The sequence below is a fragment of the Tursiops truncatus genome, chromosome 10 (assembly GCF_011762595.2).
Source record: "Tursiops truncatus isolate mTurTru1 chromosome 10, mTurTru1.mat.Y, whole genome shotgun sequence".
NCBI lineage: Eukaryota > Metazoa > Chordata > Mammalia > Artiodactyla > Delphinidae > Tursiops > Tursiops truncatus.
This window is the reverse complement of record NC_047043.1, coordinates 54,501,722-54,523,584: the sequence shown is the minus strand read 5'-3', so window position 1 is coordinate 54,523,584 and position 21,863 is coordinate 54,501,722. Positions and strand designations below refer to the sequence as shown.

The window sequence follows — 21,863 nt, the reverse complement described above, 5'->3', positions numbered from 1 at the left end:
TAGTTGGGACTCAGACTCAGGGATCATTGGCTGAAACGCAGTCTAAATGGGTCCTGAAGGGGCGGGAATAAATCAATGATTTCTTTTTTTTTGGCCATGCTGCGCAGCATGCAGGATACTAGTTCCCCGACCAGAAGGCGAACCCGTGCCCCCAGCAGTGGAAGCACGGCATCTTAACCACTGGACCACCAGGGAATTCCCAATGATTTCTTCTTTCCATTTCAGGCTGCACTAAATCTGATTTTCAGTAAGGCTAAAATGCTAGAGACCGAGACCAGCACATCCTAAACAGACCTGGCCAGTTCATCAAGGGTCCATCAGCACATTTATACGTAGTCACAGTGGTTTCGGGAGGCATGTCTGAACTATAACTCCCTGGCTCTCATCACCAGCATTAAGAAGTAATCAGAATACAGTTACTTCAGTCATCCAGAGCACATTTTATTAACACAGAAGGACCACGATTCAGCTTATTAATCTCACAGGGGGAGTTTAGACCCTGGTAAGCACCACTCATGTAGTATACTATGAACTTGATTATAAGGAGGAAGCAAAACACATCATTATTACCAAAAATTCTTCACTGAGAACAAGTCTCCCCCTCACCCCCCCAAAAATGTATTAAAGGCTTCAAATCTAAAAATATGTTACAACATTTAACATTGACTCAAGTTTATTTTGTTAAATAAGCTTTAAAATATACTGTCTTCTCTCCTTCCCCTGATTCTCCAATTATGGGAGGAAGGCTTTTTCACTGTTTTTCTCCTTGACATCTATCCTCTTCTCTGTCCCCGAGCAGAACCGAGGGCTGAGCGAATGCTGAGGCCGTGACTATGACGCCTGCTCTGCAGCCCTCGAGTGCTGGCTCCGGAAGTGGTTCTCGCTGCTGGGGGGCCCCTCCTTTTGTAGCTTTGCCCTTCTGGTCTTTCCAGCAGTTTCAATCCAGGGATGCTGAAGGACCTGGTGGGCCGTGTAGCGCTTTTTGGGGTCTACCACCAGCAACCGGCTCACCAGATCTTTGGCAGCTGTTGGAATGACAGAAAGACGGAAAAATGAGATGCATGCAGGTGGTTTGAAGTTTCCCTTCCCCATACAGGAAATAAGGACACAAACCTTCCTGTTAGCACCATGGCTGGATCAGAGAACTTTCTGCCACGGTGGAAACTTTCCATATCTGCGCTACCCTCTTGGGACTACTGAGCATTTGAAATATGGCTGGTGCGACTGATGAACTGAACTTTTTTTTTTGGCCGCACCGAGCCTCTTGCGGGATCTTAGCCCCCTGACCATGGATTGAACCCCGGGCCCTGGGAAGTGAGAGCACAGAGTCCTATCCACTGGACGACCAGGGAATTTCCTGAACTGAATTCTTATTGCATTTCCTTTTAATTAATTTACAGTTACATTCAAATAGCCACATGCAGCTAAGGGCTACCATGTTAGACATAGAGTCATGAGGTCAGGCCTGCAACTAACACCCATGGCGCCGCCCAGCTCAAGAGGACACATGGAAGCCACATAGTATATGTCTACATATTTTAAAATTTGTAAATCAAACTATCAAGTTGTTAAATAAAATATGTCCAATCTTCCTTCCTAAATTGATAAATATACCTCCAGATTGACAAAACTGAAAAACATGGGCAAAGAGATCTAAGTAGTAAATAATGCAAATTCAAAATGAATTTCATTTTTTGCTCAAGACCATGACTGATTCTAGAGAGATGTGGTGACAGCTGGTGGGTCAGGTGGCAGACGGGGAGGAGAAGAGATTTCTCCCTGGCTCGCTGGTTCTCCCAGGCCGGCTCCCTGAGCCTCTTAACCAATTACTTAAGAATACACGGGAGGGAATTCCCTGGCGGCCCAGTGGTTAGGACTCCGCGTTTCCACTGCAGCGGGGCACGGGTTCAATTCCTGGTTGGGGAACCAAGGTCCCTGCAAGCTGTGCAACACGGCCAAAAAAAAAAATACCTGATGTAATAAAGGCATGAATGTATATATATATTTTTTAAAAAAAGAATGCATGGGGAAAAAGATATCCATGTTTATTTACCTTTATTGGGGGATGCCTCTTGTTCAAGGTCAGCTGTTCACCCACCAATTGACCCGCTTCTATGGCCACTGTCCAGTCACCTCTTGAGCATGGAGACCACAGGATTTCTCCTACCCCACCCCGTTCAAACTGGGCAGATTCCGCCCACAATGTACCCCTTCCCCATTCATCCCAGCATCACTCCTTCAAGGTCCTCGGAGGACTCAGGGGGTAGAAGCCCAGGTTTAAACGGAATTCTCAGTCTCACATGCCTGTGTGTGGACAGTTGGACACCCCACCAATATGTCTGTGCTCCCCCTACGCCCCCCAAACAGCTGCTCCTTGGCAGCCTAGGGCACTGTGGGGAGGGGCTGGGAAAAGAGGTCTCACAAGCCTTGGAATTGGGCTTGGGCCATTTGTGCGGGAAATTCTGGGGTCCCGGTTAAGTGGTCTAGAAGGGGGAGCCTGGGCTCTGGCGGGGGGCACAGCCTCTTGTCCCCAGAGTCTCCTCACTTCTGGGGAGACATGTAACAAGAGCAGGCCCTCTAAGGCATGGGACTCAGGGCAGGGGCCACCATAACCAAATCTAAGAACAGTGTTGCATAGAACTTTCTAAAATGATTTTTAGTCCTTTAATTCCTAAATTGCCACTGCCTTGATCAGCTCAAGACCCTTACCCTACAGGCAGCAAGCTTCCCTCTGCCCACCTTAGTTAAGTGGAAAAAAATGAAGCTCTTCCCTTCCCGCAAGCCCGAGCCCCAGATGAGGAGGCAGAGCTGAGGACAAGGGCAGATGAATAACTTATCTTAGATGATGTGTTTAGGGGAAATTGGGGAAAAGTTATCACTCCTATTCTACTTTTTCAGCTAAAGACTCAAAACCCCCAGTGATCTAGTTCTCAATTTTACAAGGGCAGTGGGTAGTACATACAAATCAGTAGAAACAAGGGGGAAAATTCCACTTGAAAGGGCCAAAAAGGAGGAGGACCACACATGCTTCTGCTCCACTAAAAAGTACCTGAGACCTTCTCCCTCGACCTTCCAGAGCCCCTGTGCCCCAAGTATGCCCCCATAGGAGCCTGAGTATTCACAGGTAAAGTACGCATCTCCAGTCTGTCCAATTCCCAAATACTTCTGTATATGAGATGGCAGATGGCTTTTTTTTTTTTTTTTTTTTGGCTGCACTGCACGCCTGTGGGATCTTAGTTCCCCAACCGGGGATTGAACCTGGGCCCTCGGCAGAGAGAGCACCGAGTCCTAACCACTGGACTGCCAGGGAATTCCCTATGAGATGGCTTTGATCTTTCCAAATGAGGATTACACATTTCTGATATTTTTCAGTTTAGTTTTCAGTTCCGAGGTTCTTTAATTGGCTTCAGGAAAAGTATTTGGTGACTACAACTGGTGGTGAGAATCTTTCGTTATATCTCAAAGCAAGTCGTGTTCGGAATGCTATGGAAATCTACACCAATCTAGCAGGAAATAAAGGATGAAGCACAAGATGCTGACAGCCCAGGTACCGTAGTGGGTTCTCTGGGTGGCGTTTTACACATCTGACCTGATCCCCGGAGGGGCTCCATCTCTCCATCCCCTTCCCTCCTGCCCGGGAAGCCCCAGGTCTCACCGTCAGAGATGTTGTCCCAGTAAGGAGCCAGGAACTCGAAGTGGCCCAGCTGGATGATGTTAAAGAGCTCATCCTGGTCCCTCTCTGGGCTACGGAATGGGGGGAAGCCGCACAGGAGGATGTAGAGGATAACGCCTGCGGCCCACATGTCCACCTCCAGCCCATAACCTGTGCAGTAGAGGCAGAGACACATTATCTCACCACTTTGGCTGCCATCTCTGTATCGAGGGGTCTCAAAAGCACACGTTCAGCCAACCAGACAACTCTGTGTATCCACCTAAATATCTCTACAGAGTCAGTGTGTTCAAAGTCTAACTCACCCCATCCCCATCTCCCAAAAGAGCTTACCTTTCCAACACCCTGTGTTAGTTGGTGCGAGCCCTACCATCCTGACTTCCCAGAGTTCACGTAGACTATTTGCTTTCATTCCTCTCTTATCCAGCTCAGTAATGCCTCCATTAAAATGTCTATAGTCGCTCAGTACTCTCTTGTCCCACTGTCACTGTGTTACCACAGCTACTATGCTGGCCACACCGAGTCCAAACTCACTTGTGGGGAATCCAGACTCAACCCACCCATCCAACTGCAATTCCCTCTGCTCCACTGAGGCTGGTCTTCTCAATGTCTCTACCACCCAACCTCCATGCATAGTCTAGTCTCTGCATGTTGGCTTCCCTGATGCTTCTGCTGCTGGGACAAAATCTCTCCCTCCTCCCTACCCCCAGACCCACAACCCATCCAGAGCCTTCCCATCTTTAGCCATCACAGGGTGGCTAAACTGATTTCTCCTGGAGTGCCAGGATGGCTAAATAGGCATTCACATACTTGGAGGCATATAATAATAATAATAATGATTTCCTTGTATATCCTTTACAGAGTGTGTCACTAAAATAGCCCACTGGACCCTCATACAATATACAAGCCTGTAATAAATGTTATTCATTGGGTTTGAAATGGGACCTCCTTTTCCTTTAAATGCAAGGTTGGTAAAGGAATTTTTAAGCCAATTACCATAAGAACCGTTCCAATTGTCTCCATTAGAGGTAACCTTGGGTGAGTGGCCAAATGACCTTGCTTGCTTGCGTTCCCCACCCAATTCTCCACCATCTTCCATCTCACCGTCCTGCCAACACACGTGCATGCGTGCGCGCGCACGCACACACACACACACACGCACATACACCACAATCCCTTCTCTGTAATAAGGGCAGCCCTTGTGAGGAAAAAGTGCTCATGCTTTGGTCAAGAAGACCTATTTCAAATATTTCCATTAACATCCAAGTACAAGCTTAGTGCCAACTCTCTGAGACTTTCCACTGCTCCATGCTGAAAAATGTAAAATTTAAATATTAAAAGTTAAACCTTGGTTAGTAAGTGAGCTGGAGTCCCCCAGAGCAATGTGTAACCCTTACCTTTCTCAGAAAGAATTTCAGGAGCTACATAAGTCGGAGTCCCACACACAGTAAATATAGGTCTCACCACATGCTTTGCAAGACCAAAATCAGCCAGTTTCAAGGTGGTAGATTTGTCCTCATTTCGCTGAACCTGTAAGAAATCAAAATCCCCAAACCACCAAAGTTGTGATGAGAACAAAGAAGGAAAACTAACAGGACAACAACCATGCAAGTTCAGGATAAGCAAACAATAAAACACAGGAGCTTATAGATTGACCCAACACTGACAAATCCAACTGGATCTCAGTGACACGTGCTCACTAAAGAACCAATGAGTTAGATTTTCTCTGCCGTCCAATATGGTAGCACCATATTGCCACAGATGGCTATTTATTTTAAATTAATTAAATTAAAATCTAATAAAATTAGAAATTCAGTTTCTCAGATCCACTAGCCACATTTCAAGTGTTCAATAACCATCCATGGCTAAGGGCTATTATATTGGATCGCGCAAGTCTATAACATTTCCATCAGTAGAGAAGAATCCACTGGGCAGCACTGAGTTAGAACAAGGATCAATGATATTTTTGAGCACAGACTAGCTTTAATGAGAATTAGAAAATGCCTGTGGATAATGTAAAGTCGGAGCAGAGGAAAAAAAGAAAGGAAAAAGAAGTGGGAATTGTAATGAAAAAGTAGACAAATAAGCAGTGGAGGCTAAAATTATATGGTTTACCTAGCAAACACTTCTGTCATGCTTCTTCTTCTTCTTTTTTTTTTTTTTTTTGTGGTACGCGGGCCTCTCACTGTTGTGGCCTTTCCCATTGCGGAGCACAGGCTCCGGACACGCAGGCTCAGCGGTCATGGCTCACGGGCCTAGCCGCTCCGCAGCATGTGGGATCTTCCCGGACCGGGGCACGAACTCGTGTCCCCTGCATCGGCAGGCGGACTCTCAACCACTGCGCCACCAGGGAAGCCCTGTCGTGCTTCTCTGATGCCAGGCGCTGTTTATAACATCTTACAAAATATTAATTCATTTAATCGTCATTGCAGTCCTGTAAGGCCATGCACATTCCCATTTTACAGATAAGGAAATGGAGGCACAGTTACATAGTAAATGGTGACCTGGAGTTTGAACCCTGACACTTGGGCTTTAGAGTCTGTGCTTGTAACTGGGGTATGATGCCGAATCTTCCAGCAAAGGGTTATTTCTGTTTCAGGAGGCTGAGGAGGTCTCATCCAAAGGCCCCCAAAGAATTGGAAGCAGGTGGACCAGAGGCAAACCTCCACCATCAGGGGGCACAGCCAGCCATTCTCGACCCTGAGTTTTACCGTGTTGTTACAAAAAGGGCTTTTGCAGTAAATCCCTCAGGCTGTGCTGGGCCCAGGAGTGATCCCTCTTGGGAGAGAGATGGCCGTGTCCCTGGGAGCATTTCTGCTGTGTGGCCAAGACCTCCAGAGCATCTGCTGGGCTGTCTGGGTTTCAAGATTAAACTAATTAATATCATAATTTTACCCTCCACAATAGTTCACCTCTGCAGAGCAGGACTGACTTCACGCAAAATAGGAAGTATTGATACAGAAAGTCAGCCTTGCTATCTTCCTCCTCCCCTTTCAGGATCTCCTCATCCAAACCGAGGGCCTCCTTCCCAGGCATGGCCCTGGTCCATCCTCTGCTGTCAAGGCTCCATCCTCCTCCCCTGCTTTACCGGGCCCGCATCTCATGGTAGAAGCTGATGGCTCAGGCCAAAGTGAGCTGAGTGGCTAATTTCAGCGCTATGGGAAACTCACTGGGATTAGCCTGGGTGATCTCATCCAAGTGTGACTCAATGGAGCCACCAGGGCTACAGGAGAAATTATCAACCTGTCTGCAGGTGCACGCCCTTGCATCCTCACTGGAACGGGGGCCAAGGTTCCCAATGCACCGACCAGCACTTGGGGGGCTGGAGGGCATTAGGCAGGGCTCCGGTTCTCCCTGTGCTGCATCAGACCCACACCCGAAAATGCAGGGTGGGCAGCCACTCCCCGATCTCCTCCGCCAAGGGTAAGTGCTCCAAACCTGCTTTGGTTCCTGCCAGAGAGTTTACATCTCTGTAAGCAGAATGTGTCTTAACTACTGAGCCCAAGTCACTGCCGGGCAATCTAATCAATATCTTCATAATTAACCTAACCTAATGGAAATCATAGATGTAAAACTAAAACACACTTCTGCTTTGGTCTGTGTATCGAGACAGACAGAGCCCTAAAGGAGACTGGAGAGGTAATTATTAGAATAATTTACACTAGAAAATCTACTTTGGAAGGCAAGGACAAAAAAAAAATGTGTGCTGCCTTAAGTTTCCAGATGGACCATCTACATGAGTCCCATTTGCTGGGTGACTGCTGAAAAAATCTGTCCCTCACAAATATTTGTAAATATTCCCAACAAAATGATCAGTATTAAAAGCATTTGGCTGATTGAATACACCAAAATAAACTATGAATCCCTATGCAAAATGACGAGCATTTCCTTCCTCAAACCCCCCATCCCCCCAACCCCTGATTCCAAAACCCGAGTCCACTGAGTCAGGAGCAGATGAAACATGATGGAGACTTGGCCTTTTAGCTATTTTGAAGTTTTTCATGATATTTATTTTGAAAATGTATTATGTTAAATGTCCAGATGCTGATGGATACATTTTCTTTTTTTTTTTTTTTTTTTTTTTTTGCGGTACGCGGGCCTCTCACTGTTGTGGCCTCTCCCGTTGCGGAGCACAGGCTCCGGACGCGCAGGCTCAGCGGCCATGGCTCACAGGCCCAGCCGCTCCGCGGCATGTGGGATCTTCCCAGACCGGGGCACGAACCCGTGTCCCCTGCATCGGCAGGCGGACTCTCAACCACTGCGCCACCAGGAAAGCCCAGGATACATTTTCAAATACCAAATCTGTTTTTAAAAATTATTTTATGGCCTTCCTGAAATAATATTACACTGCTTCTTGTCTCCATAGCTTTTCTCTTTGAGTCTCAGGATGATGAGACCCATAGCAGAACCCAAGGGTGGTTAGGATCCACAGAGTCATTTGTTCCTTCCAGAAAGTAAGAATGTTCTGTGTTTTTAATTCTTCTGTCTCCAGCCTCTGCTGTCAGGAGTTATGTAACATTTTTAAAAATTTATTTTATCTTTTAATTTATTTTATGTATTTGGTTGTGCCAGATCTTAGTTGCAACAGGTGGGCTCCTTAGTTGCATCATGTGTGCTCCATAGTTGCAGCAGGTGGGCTCCTTAGTTGTGGCATGTGAACTCTTAGTTGCGGCCTGCATGTGGGATCGAGCTCCCCAAGCAGGGATCGAACCCAGGCCCCCTGAATTGGGAGTGTGGAGTCCTAACCACTGCACCACCAGGGAAGTCCCGGGTTTTATGTAACATTTTTCAGAGCTGTCAGTGTGACTTGAGACTTATTTACTTCGCCTACATGAGCAGCTTAACTACATCTAGGGTCACACACTGACAGTGTGAATTTTCTTTTTGTTTTTTTTGGTTTTTTGTTTTCCAACAGGCACCTCACATTCTTGGCTTCGAAACAGTTCTTATCTTAATCCTTGAATTCAAATGACTGACATCCTCCTGGAATAACTCTTCCTTCTGGTATTTGTGCAACTTTTTTTTTTTTAATTTAAGTATAGTTGATGGACAATGTTGTGTTAGATTCTGGTGTACAGCAAAGTGATTCAGTTGTATATATATATATATATACATATATATATATGTATATATATTCTTTTTCATATTCTTTTCCATTATAGTTCATTGCAAGATACTGCATATAGTTCCCTGTGTAGGACCTTGTTGGTTGTCTGTTTTATATATATTAGTGTGTATCTGTTAATCCCAAACTCCTAATTTATCCCTCCCCCCACCCTTTCCCCTTTGGTAACCATAAGTTTGTTTTCTAAGTCTGTGAGTCTGTTTCTGTTTTATAAATAAGTCCATTTGTATCATATTTTTGATTCTGCATGTAAGTGATATCATATGATATTTGTCTTTCTCTGTCTGAATTTCTTCACTTAGCATGATCATCTCTAGGTCCGTCCATGTTGCTGCAAATGGCATTATTTCAGCCTTTTTTTATGGCTGAGTAATATTCCATTTTATATATGTACCACATCATCTTTATCCATTCATCTGTCAATGGCCATTTGGGTTGCTTCTTGGCTACTGTAAATAGTGCTGCTATGAACTTTGGGGTGCACGTATCTTTTCAAATTAGAGAATTCATCTTTCCTGGATCTACACCCAGGAGTGGGATTGCTGGATCATATGGTAGTTCTATTTTTAGTTTTTTAAGGAACCTCCATACGGTTCTCCATAGTGGCTGCACCAATTTACATTGTGTGGAACTTGTGAAACCATCAAAGTCTCCACCCAAACAGGAAACTTGTCTACAACATCTTCCCACCAGACTATCATTCACCTCTGGTTGAAATCTCAAGATGGAAAAGATCCCATAGTTTCACATGGCAGACCATCCAGATCATAGTCAGATTAACTTGTGAGTAGGTTCACCCCACGTTGATCCAGAATTCCACCTCCACCCCTTTTTTCTAAATCTGCCCTCTGGGAAGGACACACCACTTCCAAAGATGGGCAACAAGTACCAGGATTCCCCCCAGGGTGCTTCTGGTTTCTCTAACAGGCTCCCAGGTGGTACCAATGCTGCTTCTCTAAGTTCACATCCGAGAATCCTCAAGCTTATCCTTATAGGATCAGGTCTCCTGACCCATCATCCCCTTCTCGCTCCTCCCTACGCTAAGTACAGCTCTTGAACCAGCAGACAAGCATCACTTGTGAGCTTGATGGAGACCTCAGGCTACCCAGGATCCACTGAACAGAACTGCATCTCTGTGAGACCCCAGGGCGATTCTTGTGCACTGTAAAGTTCTAGATAATCCCTATTTAATTGACGCCTCTTTTAACAAAGAATGCCCAGAAATGAACACCATATACCACGTATGATTTGAACAAATCAGTGAGCCTCGGTACCCTCAGCTGACTAGGCACTGGGTGGCCATCAAGGCAAAGACCCCACTAAATGACCCACTTCGACGCCACAGCCCCAGTGCACACATCTGACCTTGTCCTCACCCCACATCTCCGTGTCTCTAGCTACAGGTTTATCTAAATTCACTGCTCTGGGTCACATTCCTTCTGGGGCTCGTTTTCAATTGCCCTCTAACTGAAAGGGTGTTAGAGATTAATTTACATGGTACTTTAATGACTCTTGGTCCATCTGCATCCATCATCCCTTTTTCTAGCCACACCAAAGTACCATGCTTTGAATCCAGACAATCTACATTTACATAAGCAGCCAGATCACATCTGGACAGTCTCAAAGCTTCAAAAGGAATCTTTCCTTTTCTGAGCCATTAACAGCCTCCTCTCCTTCAAGGGCACATCAATTTAAATGTGATCTTTCAATGATCATCTCTGAACAGCAGATGGAAGCAGAGTACAGACCAAACAGCAAGCGGCTGGCTCCCCCTAAGAAAAGGGGTAGAGCTTATTTATCTGTCATCTTCTTACTTGATCCTTCATACTTCCTCTGGCCTTCTCCCTCCAAGTTTCCATTTCCAACTGGCCATGAGGACGGAAATGATCTTAGAAACCAATTCACATGGAAATGCCAATGCCTAAAATCAATTCACATTTCAACAGCAAAAGATAGCGTAATACAAAGAATGACTGAAAAAATCAGTGGGGACAAAGTTTTCCCGGGACCTGTCACATTACTGGCCTGTGACATGCCTTTGGTGTCTATACATCATCACCTCTCTGGCTCCTGTTTGCTTAGGGCCCAGTCAACACCACACAGCACATTCCAACCTCTCCAAGGGAGCACATGCTGGCAGAAGAAGCAATTAACACTGATATTTCTTCAAGCTGGAAATTCTCATAATGAAAATTTTCTTTGCAAGATTTCAGGAGTCTAAATAGCCCTAAGGGAAGAGGAGCACTAGCATCTTATCAGGAAATGTGATCACTAGAAATAGATAAGCTCAGTAATACAGGCCTAAAATTTTAATCTAGGGCCCAATTATCAGATATAAATATTTCTGCTGGTGAAAACAACATGGTAAGCTTGCTAGATCCATTAAGAGCTCCTAGCACATTCTGGAAGTCTCTAAAAGCAGCCACACTCAGCCATGTAATCAAAAGTTAGTTCTAACATCATCAGTCTCCTATGTTTAGCAAAGTATTGATACAGACAGTAGCCATCCATTAAAGGAAGAAACAATTATTTTGATAATACAGAAGTCAGCACAAGAGCGGAACACTAAATTAAAGTCAACTAAAGAACATTAATTGATGGACAGTAGTCACCATGGTGATATTTACTAATATTAACTCTCAGAAGACCAGCCGAGTTTGCAACATAATTATCCTAACAACAGGTTTAGAGATGACACCTTTCTAAACTCAGACAAGGAGTCTATTGTCAAATCCAACACTCCCAGATCTTTGTCTGAAAAACCACAAAGAACTTATGTTAGGTAGCATTTAAAGTCTGACATAACAATATATTCAACTTTACTCATCTGGAAAAAGGACAGACACGATTTAGAAATGTGACAGGCCCACTCAGTCTGAAAAACACCAGCTGACAGATTATCCACAAGACAGAAAAGATGTTACCCTATGCCACCAAAGATGGCTCAGATCTGTAGCTTTTTGCAGCTTCTGAAGGAGACTTGCCACCACGAAAGAAAGTTTTTATTTAAAAAAACAAAAAGTAGGTTTTCTTGCTTGGTGCTTTGTGACCACCTAGAGGGGTGGGATAGGGAGGGTGGGAGGGAGACGCAAGAGGGAGGGGATATGGGGATATATGTATACATATAGCTGATTCACTTTGTTATAAAGCAGAAACTAACACAACATTGTAAAGCAATTAAACTCCAATAAAGATGTAAAAAAAAAGATACAATAAAAAAGTGGGAAAAAATGTAAAAAAAAGTAAAAAAAATGTAAAAAAAAATGTAAAAAAATGATACAATAAAAAAGTGATTTCTTTAAAATCAGAAAAAAAGGGTCGAAATATCAATTACAATTAACACCAATAAACAATTCATGTATTAGACTGAAAAATTATAGCTCCGCTGCAGTTTTTGCTCTCTCTCAGGACACAAACACACACACACACACACTTCACTGCCTTTAAGGGCACTAAAACACATATGAACTGACATTTAAATCCATGAAGGTGTTGCCAAATGACTTCTCAGAGGCAGCTAGCTTGTCCACACTAAATGTATTCCTTGCAATTTTTTATTTCCTGAAGCAAATCTCTACGTGCCACCTGCAAGTGCTGACTTTCTCCATTTTAAAAACTGCTTACAAGTCAATCCCTTAACACAAGTGAGAGTCTCTATTGCCCAAGAGATGGGCCAGCTCGACAGATTGGTTCCAGGACCTTGTGGAGAAAATGCAAGCTCAGATGACTGTCCCCAAAAGAAAACGATCCTATAGGGTAAAGGATCTCACTCCACATCCTCGAGAACATGTATCACTGTTCCGATGCTTTATTAAGCACAGGCCCAAAATGTTCTGTTCATGGGACCCACCCAGGCCTCTAGTCAGAATTCCTCCTGCTTACACAATTTGGTGAAAACATCAGAGGATCTGTAAAGAACACTGCTCTGTCATGATTCCAAAGTGCCATTGTAAACAGGGTCCGGCACATCACACATGGGGAAAACTTGGGCTCAGACCCAAAAGACAGAAACAAAAAGCAAGTGAAAAAAGGATGAGGACACTTAGCTCATGCAAAAATGGAATTCTTGGGCTTCCCTGGTGGCACAGTGGCTAAGAATCTGCCTGCCAACGCAGGGGATAAGGGTTCGAGCCCTGGTCCGAGAAGATCCCACATGCCGTGGAGCAACTAAGCCTGTGCTCCACAACTACCGAGCCTGCACTCTAGAGCCCGTGAGCTACAACCACTGGGCCCGAGTGCCACAACTACTGAAGCCTGAGCGCCTAGAGCTCGTGCTCCACAGCAAGAGAAGCCACCACAACGAGAAGCCTGTGCACCACAGTGAAGAGTAGCCCCCGCTTGCCGCAACTAGAGAAAAGCCTACGTGCAGCAACAAAGACCCAACACAGCCAAAAATAAAATAAATAAATTAAAAAAAATTGTTTTAAAATATGATTTAAAAATGGAATTCTTAGGGAATTCCCTGGTGGTCCAGTGCTTAGGACTCGGCACTTTCACGGCCGTGGGCCTGGGTTCAATCCCTGGTCGGGGAACTGAGATCCTGCAAGCTGTGCAGTGTGGCCAAAAACCCCAAAAAACAAAAATGAAATTCTTCAAAGGGAGATTTATTCCCTGGTCATTCAGGCAACCAGTCAATGATCTGCAATTCTATGAATCTGGACCAAAACAAGGCTGCTTGATTTAGGGGTCAATGTAGACCTCACTTCACCAGATAATTAGCTCGACTCACTCAGAAATCATTCTGCTTGTGGGAACAACTTACAGGCAGATGAATGTACTGGGATGATGTTTCCAGGCTGGCTCTACAGCCATGAAATTAAAGGAAACAGGTTAACTCCTTTCCCCTCCACCGCATCCCCCTGCTCAAAAAAAAAACAAAACAAAAAAACTGGCTCACGAAGATCACTGTCTCCATTTACTACAGCTTCATGTGCAGCAATCTGGCTTTGGATTCTTCCTCATGATGTCCACCTTAATATCAGACTCATTCCTAACATAGTAATAATGAGAGTAGCTGCCACTGATGGAATGCTTGCCATTTGCCAGGCAGCATGCTGGGGTCTGTACTCATTCTTTCATCCAACTGATATTTATTGAATCTCCACTATGTGACAGAACTGATGTCGTTTTCAAGGTACAGTCTGAATAAAACAATGTTCCTGGGGTCATAGAACTTTCCAGGAGGAGGAAAAAGAAAATAGAAGAATAAATATGGAACATATCAGGTGGTGACTGGGGCTACAAAGAAGAAAGTGGGACAAAGGGGCCAGAGAGGGAACACGTGAAGTGCACTGTCCTAACGAAGCCCACCAGGAACACACTTGAAATTCAGGAACACACTGGGTTGACTGACTCATTGCAACAAGGGAGATCCCCAACACCTTGGGGATCCAGGCATCTAAGTGAGAGGGTGTTCAATGAACTTGTAAGAGGTGGATCGTGTTAGGTGACTTGGGAGAGGGTTCATGAAAGCAGGATTTTGCTCTGAACTGGATACTGTCAGGAAGTGAGGGTAATTCTATGATTGGGCATCTTGGTAATTCTTATCTAGAAGGTGGGAGGAAGGTGGGGCAGTGAATCATAGTCACCCAAAAGGGAAAATGTTGCGCCATTTGTGGTCTGGACAATCTTGTTCTTATCTGGATTTGGACATGATGATGAAGAGGTCTTGCTTTTGTCTGGATCCATCATGGTCCTAGAGTGTCCTTATTTGATGTTGGTGCTTTGGGAGATTGTTTACATCCAAAAACAGAACAGCTGAGCTGTGTGTGCCAGGCCAGCTCCCGTGCTCAATCCTCCCTCAACCTTCTAAGACAGGTACTATTACTATTTCTCTTTTATAAGTGAGGAAACAAAGGCCCAGAGAGATGAAAGGACTGATGCTAGAGGCTTTCGGGATCTTAGTTCCCCGGCCAGGGATCGAACCCAGGTCCCCTGCAGTGGAAGCTTGCAGTCCTAACCACTGGACCGACTGGGAATTCCCAGTACTGAGCCTTTTGAATTCCTGCGGCAAGACCTCTTCTGCAAAAGGGCCAGGGGGACTTTTGGTGGGAGGGTGGGCTCAAAGCCTGCAGGGGGAGCTGCTACCAGCAGACACCCCTAGCACCTAGGCCAGAGGATGTGCAAATGCCCAAGAAATGAAGTCCACCTGATCACTGTCAAGGTGAAAATATTTTTCTTCCAGGCACGAGAAAACAGTTTCCATTTTGTTTAAATTGGAAGGCTTCTTTCTCAATAATTTAATCAAAACCCATTTATCTCTGCAATTTATGAACTACAACCAAAGTTTTAAATACTGAAACGAGTATGTTAAAAAAAAAAAAAAGACCATAAAGGTAAATGCTCTAGCGCACAAGGGTACCAGAGCAGGAGCCCGTTCGGACTTCCGGTATCCCACGTTTTATAACCTCCCTCTTCCGCCGCAGCCAGGGCGGGGCTTACCAGCAGGTTTTCCGGCTTGAGGTCCCGGTGGACGATGCTCTTGTCGTGCATGTGCACGAGCGCCTTGCACAAGTCCATAAGCATGAGGGCAGCGTCGCGCTCCGGGAACTTCACACTTTCTATAATGGCATCGAAAAGGTCCCCTCCCTGCACGTACTCCATGATCAGGTAGATCTCCGCGTCCGTTTCATACACTTGATGCAGTTTCACGATGTTGGGGTGAGAGAGGCTCTGGATGATCAGGATCTCGCTGTCGACCATGTCCTCCTTCCCCTTGAGCTTGGACTTGTCTATGATCTTCATGGCGTAGGCCTGCTGGGTGCCGCGGTGCCTGCACTCCTTCACCACCGCGAAGTTCCCGTCCCCGATCACGCGGCCCGGCTCGTACTGCTTGCGCACATCTGCCGCCAGGATGCCCGCGGGCCGCCGCCTCCTGCCGCCCGGCCGCTCCGCCTTGCTTTCCTCCGGCCTCGTCTTGGGCTCCTTTTCTACCCTGGCCGGCGGCTTATCTCGGGAAACCATCCTCCTCCCTCCAGACGCACCCGGCTTCTTCTCCTTTTCCGCCTCCTGCGCATCCCCTCTGGTCCTGGGGAGCTTCTCTGTGTCGAGGTCGGCAGGATGCTCCCTCCGCAGCCAGCCTCCCTGCTTGCTCCTGCCTACGGTCCTGCAGTCTTTCTCCTCTCTTATGGGCTGGGCTTCCCCGACAACGTCCCTCTTGGCCTTGGCTGCTGCTGGGCCATGACCTTCCTGGCCTCCTGGGTCTTGGTCCTCTTTCTTGTCAGTGCTTTTGCTGGGTCTCCTCGGCTCCTGAGGCGGGTGCCCGGGACTGCTCCGGGTGCCCTCCTTCCAACCTTCCTCCCCACCCTGGGGCTTCTCCTCAGGGGACCTCCTGCAGCTCCTGGCCCTCACCAGCCTCTCTACGTCATAGCTGGGGCACCTGCCCAGGTCCAGCTCGCTGGTGCCCAGAGAGAGCCGCTCCCTCTGCAGGCTCTGCTGGAGCTCTCTTTCCCGCTTACACTTCTCACACCTGATTATTTCCCCCGACGTCTTTTCAATCTCCACCCCCAGGTGCTTCTCTCCGCTAGCATGCCTCTCCAGGGTGGCATCCCTGGGCACCTTGCTGCTGGGTTCAGGCTCCCACTTCCCCCTCACCCTGTCCTCCACGGGGGTCCTCCCCTGATGTCTGATGGCAGCCTGGGACCTGGCAGCCTCACCGCAGCTCTTGGTGGTCTCGGTCTCCCCACAGTGGTGACCCCCTTTCAGAGCCTTGCTATAAAGCCTGCTTCTCAGCCTTGGAGAGGGGACCCGGCTGTGCTGGGTCAAGGTCAGGGCCCGGGCTTTGCTGGGGTACAGTTCCTCTATAGCCACCTGGATGTTCTTCAGCGTCAGTGGCTCTTTGCCCACGGCTATGAAAGCATCCCCTTCCCTGAAGAAATCGGACACACTCCTGATTTCCCTGCCCTTGAGGTTGAACAGCTTCCTCACACGGTCACTCTTCCATCTGGGAAAGCCCAGGGCCTCTGAGACGTCGGCCAAGAGCTGCTCGAAGGTCTGCACCGACCGTCTATTGAGGAGCAGCGTGATCTTGCGGAGGGGTTGCCCACCCAGCTTGACCACGGTCACGACCCTGGGCTTCAGCAGGCTGCTGTCAGCGTGGACAGGGTGAAGGCTACCCTGGGGGCTGAACATGGGCACCAAGGAGCCTCGAGGCCCCAGGAATGGTTTCTCCAGGCTCCCTGGGCCAGCAGGCAGCCACGTGCCCTGCAGCTTCCGCTCCGTGATTTTCGAGCTTAAACATTTTAGAGAATGTTCACAGAGACCTCGATGTCCTGCAGGGGAAAAAGGACAAAACAGTATTAGTCCAAGGGGTTCAAACAGCCTTCTGGGGTCTTCCCTGGTAGCGCAGTGGTTGAGAGTCCGCCTGCTGATACAGGGGACACGGGCTCGTGCCCCGGTCTGGGAAGATCCTACATGTCACGGAGTGGCTGGGCCCGTGAGCCATGGCCACTGAGCCTGTGCATCCGGAGCCTGTGCTCCGCAACGGGAGAGGCCACAGCAGTGAGAGGCCCGCGTACCGCAAAAAAAAAAAAAAAAAAAAAAAAGCCTCTGACCTTCACCAAACCTTTACTAAAGAAGACTGATGCTGTTACAAGTTAGAAGTGTGCTCGTTGAGGATCTGCTTGAAACAGTGGAGCCTTTACCAGTTAGGCCAAGAGAGACCAGGAGTGCAGAATGGAGTTGGCACTGGGCCTGAGGTGCCTCCTCAGGCCTTACGGGGAGCAGGGCGGACCACGCCTTGGGGTCCCCTTCCAGGCAAGACCTAACCCTGGATGCAACTCCCGCTACCCTAAAGTAAGCTGAGCTTCAAGAATCTACAGCTGAGATAAAAGGTCCAACGTTTGCTGCCCAGGAAATACCAACAAGAGGTCAGAACTTTCTGGAACTTTAAAAAATCCAAATCTTTTTTTTTTCCCTGCTAAGTCAATAAGGCTTTATTTTTATCTTTTCCATTTTTTAAAAATTAAAGTATAGTTAATCCACAGTGTTGTGTTAGTTTCAGGTACACAGTAAAGTGACCCAGGCACACAAACATATACGTATCTATTGCCTTCCAGATTTCCCCTCACCACTAAAGAATCCAAATCTTACCCACTTCTTTGCCAAGAACAGTTTTCTCAGCTTGACTTTCAACGCACTCAGGGTGAGGCAAGATGTGAAGAGGTTATGATCACAGAATTTGAGACAGATATGGATTTGAATCCTGGCATGGCCACTGATTCTTTGCGTGAACTTGGACAAATTACCCACGTTCTGTTTTTGTTTTTTTTTTTCCATCTATGAAGTGAGAATGATAACACCTTCCTCCCAGGATTTTTGTGAAGAGTAAATGAGAAAATGATTATGATTCACTTGAAGGAGTGCTTGACACACAGAAAGGGCACAGTGATAGCCAGTTATTAATATTGTCCTTATGATTTTTTTAAATGTAGATTTTATTCCTACAGTTCAAATTTATTTCCCTTTTTTTTTTGCAATTACTTTATGTCAAATTTTTTGCCACATGGCATATCGGATCCTAGCTCCTCAACCAGGGATCAAACCCGTGCCCCCTGCATTGGAAGCACGGGGTCTTAACCACTGGACCACCAGGGAAGTCCCCTGTCCTTATGATCTTAATATCTCTTTTGTATGATCATTTCATTTTGGTAGCAAAGGAACTCATGGGCCAACATGACAAGGTGGTCTTCTCCAAATGGTTTTTCCTTTTGGTATTAAAAAAAGGAAAGAAAGAAACCAAGGTCATATTAATATTATATTAATAATGAGAATGTGCTCATTCTCATGGTGTTTCCTGATAAAATGAATAAAACAAGACTCTGTATTTCCTGGTCAAATGTACCCAGCCTTACCTCATTTTACTGTGTTTCACTTTATTATGCTTTGAAGATATTGCATTTTTTATCAGCTGAAGGTTTGTGGCAACCCTGGGTCAAGCAAGTCTATCGGCTATTTTTCCAAATAGCATTTGCTCCCTTCGTGTCTCTATGTCACATTTTGGTAACTCTCACAATATTTCAAGTTTGGTCATTATTGTTATATTTGTGATGGTGATCTGTGATCAGGGATCTTAGATGTTACTCCTATGACTCACTGAAGGCTCAGATGATGGTTAGCATTTTTTACCAACAAGGTATTTTTATATTAATGCATGTACATTGTCTTTTTTCCCAATTTATACTTTCTTTTTTTAAATTAATTTTTGTTGGAGTATAGTTGCTTTACAGTGTTAATTTCTACTGTACAGCAAAATGAATCAGCTATACTTATATATATATCCCCACTTTTCTGGATTTCCTTCCCATTTAGGTCACCACAGTGCATTAAGTAGAGTTCCCTATTTTATACATAGTATCAATAGTGTATAGGTGTCAATCCCAATCTCCCAATTCCTCCCACCCCATCCCCTTTCCCCCTTGGTATCCATACATTTGTTCTTTATGCCTGTCTCTCTATTTCTGCTTTGCAAATAAGATCATCTATACCATTTTTCTAGATTCCACATATATGTGTTAATATACGGTACTTGTTTTTCTCTTTCTGACTTACTTAACTCTGTACGACACTCTCTAGGTCCATCTGTACATTGTTTTTTAAGACATAATGCTATTGCACACTTAATAGACTATGGTAGAGTGTAAACAAAACTTTAATATGCACTGCAAAATCAAAAAATTGTGTAACTTCCTTTATTGGGATATTCGCTTTATTGCAGTGCTCAGGAACCAAACCCGCGACAGCTCCAAGGTGTGACTGTACTTGAGACAAAAGTCGTTCAATCACCTTTTCTTGTCCAGGTCAGGAAAGGAAACAGGAAAATGACAGAATGTGGGATTCAGTTAAACCATGAGAGTGGTTAATTATTAAAGTTGCCCCACAGGATCCGTATGTCATATCCTACGTGCAGCAATCTGCCATTTATGCTTCCTTTAAAAAGAAGATAAAAATGATAATTTTTTTAACATCTTTATTGGAGGATAACTGCTTTACAATGGTGTGTTAGTTTCTGCTTTATAACAAAGTGAATCAGCTATACATATACATATATCCCCATATCCCCTCTCTCTTGCATCTCCCTCCTACCCTCCCTATCCCACCCCTCTAGGTGGTCAGAAGCACCGAGCTGATCTCCTTGTGCTATGCAGCTGCTTCCTACTAGCTATCTATTTTACATTTGGTGGTGTGTATATGTCCATGCCACTCTCTCACTTCATCCCAGCTTACTCTTCCCCCTCCACGTTTCCTAAAGTCCATTCTCTACGTTTGCATCTTTATCCCTGTCCTGCCCCTAGGTTCTTCAGAACCAATTTTTTTTTTTAGATGCCATATATATGTGTTACCATATGGTATTTGTTTTTCTCTTTCTGACTTACTTCACTCTGTATGACAGACTCTAGGTCCATCCACCTCATTACAAATAACTTAATTTCATTTCCTTTTATGGCTGAGTAGTATTCCATTGTATATATGTGCCACATCTTCTTTAACCATTCATCTGTTGATGGACATTTAGGTTGCTTCCATGTCCTGGCTATTGTACATAGAGCTGCAATGAACATTGTGGTACGTGATTCTTTTTGAATTATGGTTTTCTCAGGGTATATGCCCAGTAGTGGGATTGCTGGATCATATGGTAATTCTATTTTTAGTTTTTTAAGGAAACTCCATACTGTTCTCCATAGTGGTTGTATCAATTTTACGTTCCCAAGAACAGTGCAAGAATGTTCCCTTTTCTCCACACCCTCTCCAGCATTTATTGCTTGCAGATTTTTTTGATGATGGCCATTCTGACTGGTGTGAGGTGATATCTCATTGTAGTTTTGATTTGTATTTCTCTAATGATTAGTGATGTTGAGCATCCTTTCATGTGTTGGTTGGCAATCTGTATATCTTCTTTGGAGAAATGTCTATTTAGGTCTTCTGCCCTTTTTTGGATTGGTTTGTTTGTTTTTTTGATATTGAGCTGCATGAGCTACTTGTAAATTTTGGAGATCAATCCTTTGTCAGTTGCTTCATTTGCAAAAATTTTCTCCCATTCTGAGGGTTGTCTTTTCATCTTGTTAATGGTCTCCTTTGCTGTGCAAAAGCTTTTTAGTTTCATTAGGTCCCATTTGTTTATTTTTGTTTTTACTTCCATTTCTCTAGGAGGTGGGTCAAAAAGGATCTTGCTGTGATTTATGTCATAGAGTGTTCTGTCTATGTTTTCCTCTGAGAGTTTCCTCTGGCCTTACATTTAGGTCTTTAATCCATTTTGAGTTTATTTTTCTGTATGGTGTTAGAGAGTGTTCTAATTTCATTCTTTTACATGTAGCTGTCCAGTTTACCCAGCACAACTTAATAAAGAGGCTGCCTTTTCTCCATTGTATATTCTTGCCTCCTTTATCAAAAATAAGGTGACCTTATGTGTGTGGGTTTACCTCTGGGCTTTCTATCCTGTTCCATTGATGTATATCTCTGTTTTTGTGCCAGTACCATACTGTCTTGATTAATGTGGCTTTGTAGTATAGTCTGAATTCCGGGAGCCTGATTCCTCCAGCCCCATTTTTCTCTCAAGATTGCTTTGGCTATTCAGGGTCTTTTGTGTTTCCAAACAAATTGTGCAATTTTTTTGTTCTACTTCTGTAAAAAATGCCATTGGTAGTTTGACAGGGATTGCATTGAATCTGTAGATTGCTTTGGGTAGTATAGTCATTTTCACAATGTTGATTCTTCCAATCCAAGAACATGGCATATCTCTCCATCTGTTTGTATCATCTTTAATTTCTTTCATCAGTGTCTTATAGTTTTCTGCATACAGGTCTTTTGTCTCCTTAGGTAGTTTATTCCTAGGTATTTTATTCTTTTCGTTGCAATGGTAAATGGGAGTGTTTCCTTAATTTCTCTTTCAGATTATTCATCATTAGTGTATCGGAATGCAAGAGATTTCTGTGCATTAATTTTGTATCCTGCTACTTTACCAAATTCATTGATTAGCTCTAGTAGTTTTCTGGTAGCATCTTTAGGATTCTCTATGTAGAATATCATGTTATCTGCAAACAGTGACAGCTTTACTTCTTCTTTTCTGATTTG

The 21,863-nt window shown here is 44.9% G+C and overlaps 1 protein-coding gene across 1 annotated transcript in view; it reads right to left on the bottom strand.

Annotated features, from left to right (window-relative positions):
* Positions 1-239: 239 nt before the first annotated feature.
* Positions 240-21,863, bottom strand: part of DCLK3 (doublecortin like kinase 3) — a 47,529-nt gene continuing 25,905 nt past the window's right edge. The window contains exons 2-5 of the mRNA XM_019946990.3: positions 15,237-17,065; positions 5,068-5,200; positions 3,656-3,823; positions 240-1,025 (exon numbers count right to left, since the gene is read on the bottom strand). Of these exons, the coding sequence (XP_019802549.2) occupies positions 832-1,025; positions 3,656-3,823; positions 5,068-5,200; positions 15,237-17,065 (2,324 nt within the window). The 3' untranslated portion in view covers positions 240-831. The remainder of the gene's footprint in view (positions 1,026-3,655; positions 3,824-5,067; positions 5,201-15,236; positions 17,066-21,863) is intronic.